The sequence below is a fragment of the Alligator sinensis genome, unplaced genomic scaffold (assembly GCF_000455745.1).
Source record: "Alligator sinensis unplaced genomic scaffold, ASM45574v1 scaffold1462_1, whole genome shotgun sequence".
Lineage (NCBI taxonomy): Eukaryota > Metazoa > Chordata > Crocodylia > Alligatoridae > Alligator > Alligator sinensis.
In genome coordinates this window covers 307,515-311,755 of record NW_005842850.1, presented here as the reverse complement: position 1 = coordinate 311,755, position 4,241 = coordinate 307,515, and the positions used below count along the sequence as shown (strand labels likewise).

The 4,241-nt window shown below is 52.0% G+C and overlaps 1 protein-coding gene across 1 annotated transcript in view; it reads left to right on the top strand.

Annotated features, from left to right (window-relative positions):
- Positions 1 to 3,111: 3,111 nt before the first annotated feature.
- OGDH (oxoglutarate dehydrogenase) overlaps positions 3,112 to 4,241 on the top strand; it is a 53,543-nt gene continuing 52,413 nt past the window's right edge. The window contains 1 exon segment of the mRNA XM_014525625.1: positions 3,112 to 3,365. Within this exon segment, the coding sequence (XP_014381111.1) occupies positions 3,144 to 3,365 (222 nt within the window). The 5' untranslated portion in view covers positions 3,112 to 3,143.

Genomic DNA, 4,241 nt, shown 5'->3' with positions numbered 1-4,241 from the left:
CAAGGAGGCCCTGCCATGGGGCAGGGGAGGGGCTGCTTTTTCCCCAGGCTTGGCTTCTCTCTGGGCTCCTTCCCCTCCCCCCCCACCCCCAATGGTCCCACTGGGCTTCCCCTGGGCCCTACTGCCCCTGGTTCCTGTCAAATGACAAGAACCAAAGACAAATTAATATTTAATTTTTCTAAATTTTTTTTAGGGGCCCCGCAGGAGAATGGCCTGCATCTGGCCCGTGGGCTGTATTTTTGTCTACCCCTGCTCAAATTGGTATAAACACTTCAGGAAACAGACCTGTCTTTAAAGATCTGCAATGGTCAAAACAATGAGTCAATGTCCCAGTTTGATTATCTTGCCTGGGAACAGAGGGGATCCCCTTTAGTAAACCATATCAGGGTGGGGGGGGAGGGGGGGAACCCAATGCCCTTTCATAGTGATGGGATGGTTTAGTCCAAGTTCACTTAAACATCAGTTCTGTGCTTAACAGCCATCAGAAAGGCAAACAAAATGTTAGGGATGATTAAGAAGGTGGTTGAAATGAAACAAAGCATTGTGATGTTCCTTTTATAAATCCATGGGGCGTCCACATTTAACAGGGGGCCTGCTCGGGGCTGATTTCACTGTGGTCCGCCCTTCCTGTTTCTGGGCTAACTGCCCACCTTCTCGCCCACCACACCTTGTTGGTAACTAATTAATAGATGTTAATCAAGCGGGAGACTGCCCATTACTCTGCCCCAGTGCCAGGGGGCACTCGCAGTCACCGGCCCCATGCTGGACCCCATAATCCTAGTGTTGAACCCCTCCATGATCCCTCCATTCTGGAGGCCTAATCTGCCTTCATTCTGGGCAGCATCGGTACCTGAACTGCTTCCCCTTCCAGGTGTAGTCCCCCCAGGACTTTTGGCTCACTAGCCCTGGCCCACCTGCAAGCCAGCTGGAACCCATGCCCTCAGCTCTTGGGCGTTCCTCATGGTGGGCCTTTGGCCCTCTGACCCTTCTGGGCCTGGCCCCAGCATTGACCAGTCTGGGGAAGTCCAGACAGGCATGTCTGTCTGTCTGTCTTGGGGTCCACCCTCCAGACCCTACAAAAAGGGTAACCCACCCAGTTGTGGGGGCTAGGGGTTAAGGCACCCTGACCTGCCTTTCACCAGGTTGGTAACTGGCCTGGCACTTCCTGGGGGCTCCCACGCCACTCAGAGCCCCTCCAGGCCACCCACTCCCAGCAGGGTGCAGTTTTTAGGTCATGCCCAGGACCAGGAGCCTCCTGACCATCCCCTACATCTCCTCCCTTACCTCCAGATTATACCAGCAGCCCTACAGCCAGACAGTGTTGTTGCCTGGCCTTCTAGTAGCGAAATGTCCTGTTTATATGGGCAGCCCTGAATCTAAAATGGCTGCCTTAATCAGGCACCTGCTGGCTGCTGTCTTCTGGCCCTTAAAGTGGCAGGCACAAACAGTGCCCTGCTACACCACACCTTGATGCTGTGCTTGCGTCTGGCCCCTGTACCTGCAGAAGGATCTAGAAGTGCTTGAGAAGGTCCAGAGAAGGGCAGCAAGGACCATGAGTGGTATGGAGGGGCTTTCCTATGAGGAGGGACTAATGAAGCCAAGCCTGTTCAGTTCGAGAGAGAGAGAGAAGTGGGACAGGATCAGGGTCCAACAAAATACTAAATGGCGAAGAGAGAGTTCATAAATCCATAGGGATTTATTATTGACGGTCTTTCACCAGACAAGTATGAGGGACCACAACATGAAACGAGCAGGCTGTTAGTTTCAAGTGAACATAAGGCACTTTTTTTTTTTTTCCACCCATTGGGTCATTCAAGGGTGAAACGTGTTGCCACCATATATGGAGGGAAGCTCAGAGGTCAGCTAGATTCACAAAGGAACAGGACACGTCCTCGGAGGAAAGGGGCATCAGTGGCTGTTGAGCGCAGGAGTGAGGGGCACAGCCTCTGATTCAGAACATCTTAAACCTTAAATGCTGGAGGCTGCAAGTGAAAGAGGAACAGGGGACAAAAAGTATGCTCAGACCCAGTTCACTGTCCCTTCCAGTGTCCTCTTTGCTGTCGTGTGACACAGGAGACCGGGGCAGGTGGACTTAAGATCTGGTTCAGGATGTGGCAGTTCTTGTTCTCTTATGTTCTGAGGCTAATCCTGTCTTGGCTAGATGTGACCTGGTGAGGTCACTTACAGCCCTGTTTTCCCCTGACCCTAGAACACGGAAAGATCCCATTTGAAAATTAGAGCTGCAGAATTTGACCTGAAGCTGGTTCGAGTCAGATCTTTGGCTCAATGGTGAACATGCCAGTTAGCCAAGACTCTTCTTTTCGTCACCCTTTCAGTTCCATTCTGGCTTGGACTTGACTCTCCCTTGGTAATAACAAGGCTGACAGAACTTTGCTTGAATTACTGGGAAGTGCCCATGCTTGCATTTCCAGAGTAGAAATCTGATTAAAGGGGGCAGAGAAGTGACAGACATGGAGAGCCCTGGCCCAGACTGAGTGCCATTGTTGCTGGATGACCTCAGCCACATGGCTTTGCCCCATGTGTGCCTTGGTTTCTCATCTCTTTTGACTGGTGGTAGCCAAATTTTTTTGTGGCCAGCTAGGCCCAAAGGATGTTAATGACACCACTGGGATGTGGTGACAGTGGATTCCATAGCAGGTACCCCCACAGCATCCAGTGGGATCTCCAGTCCCTGCCCTGCTCCCTGAGTGCCTCTCGGACTCCTATAGTCTCCTTTTTAACTCGGCGCCCAGGGCCCACATGCCAGTCACACTGGCTGCCTGTGGCACTGGTTTCAGTGGAGAGACTCTTCTCTTCCGTTAGGCTGAAAAAAAGAGGTTTAATCCAGAGCTGATCCCAGGTTTTGGGACGGTTGCTTCCTGGCAATTAACTCCAATTAGCCTTTTGTCCCATTCTTTTGGATACTTCATGGGTACTTCTGTTGAGCCAACAGGCTTGTAAAATACATGGATTTTTTGGGGGGAGGGTGGAATCTGAGTCCATTTTCAGCCCCAAAGTGCTTTGGGATGGGGGGAGGGGTTGATCTAAAGGGCGGATTCAGGAAGGCTTCCCTTGATCTGAATCTCTTCTCTGCTCTTATCCCAACAGGACCTGTTTAGGAGGCTGAGGCTGCAGGACAAACCATGTTTCACTTAAGGACTTGTGCCACTAAATTGAGGCCGTTGACGGCTTCACAGACTATTAAGACAATTTACCAACACAGGCCGGCAGCCCCAAGGACGTTTCAACCCATCAGGTGCTACAGCGCGCCTGTGGCTGCCGAGCCCTTCTTGAGTGGGACTAGTTCAAACTATGTGGAGGAAATGTATTATGCCTGGCTGGAAAATCCCAAAAGTGTACATAAGGTAAGGAGCAGCTCTACCAGGTCTCCACCTCCCACTGCCATGGTGGTGGGGGCCGAGTAGGGCATCCGGGTAAGTGAGGGTAGATCCCTGTCTGAAGAACCCTGTGAAGAATGGACTACCTGCTTACTGGCAGCGCATGGCTGAGCTGAAGCCCAGTGAGAAGATACCTTCCCACTTCAAAATGCATTGGACTTTTGGAGTTTATCCGGGACGCGCCTCTTCATGAACGGAACCAGGATACAAGTGGGAGTAGTGGAGTTTCCCACCTTCTCTAAGAAGCTGCTGATTTTCCTCCTAATAAAAGCTTGGGGGGGGTATTTCTTGGGATGGGAGGAGAAACTGTGTTCAAGCCCCCGCTTGTCTCCTACCCAGAGCTGAGAGAAGGGGCACATTGCCTTGAGGCTTGTTGCCTTAAAACCCATGTGAAGCTTTGTGGCTCGACGGCAGGCAGGTACCCTGCTTTGAGTGACTGTGTACTGAAATGCTTGGTATCATGAGAAGGCCACATGCTCCTGTGCACCAGTCTTGGCTGCTGACTCGTTCAGCACTCGGAAAATAGCCTTGCTTATGAGGCGAGCAAATAATTACTCTAGTCCAGTGGTACTCAATATTTTGGCTCTGTGGGTCAGGTGAATGGCGGGGTGGTCTGTCCATGGGCCAGATCAGACCCCGCGTGCCAGGATCAGGGCCCCATGCTGCCTATGCCCATCCCTGTGTGCCATGATGGGCATTCTAGGGCCTGGCATTACCTCCACTCAGCTTGACATGCCAGGCCTTATGCTACCTCTGCCTGGCCCCACATGCCAAGATTGGGGCCCTGCTCCATCTCTGCCCAACCCTGAATGCCAGGATTTGGGACACATGCTGCCTCTGCCT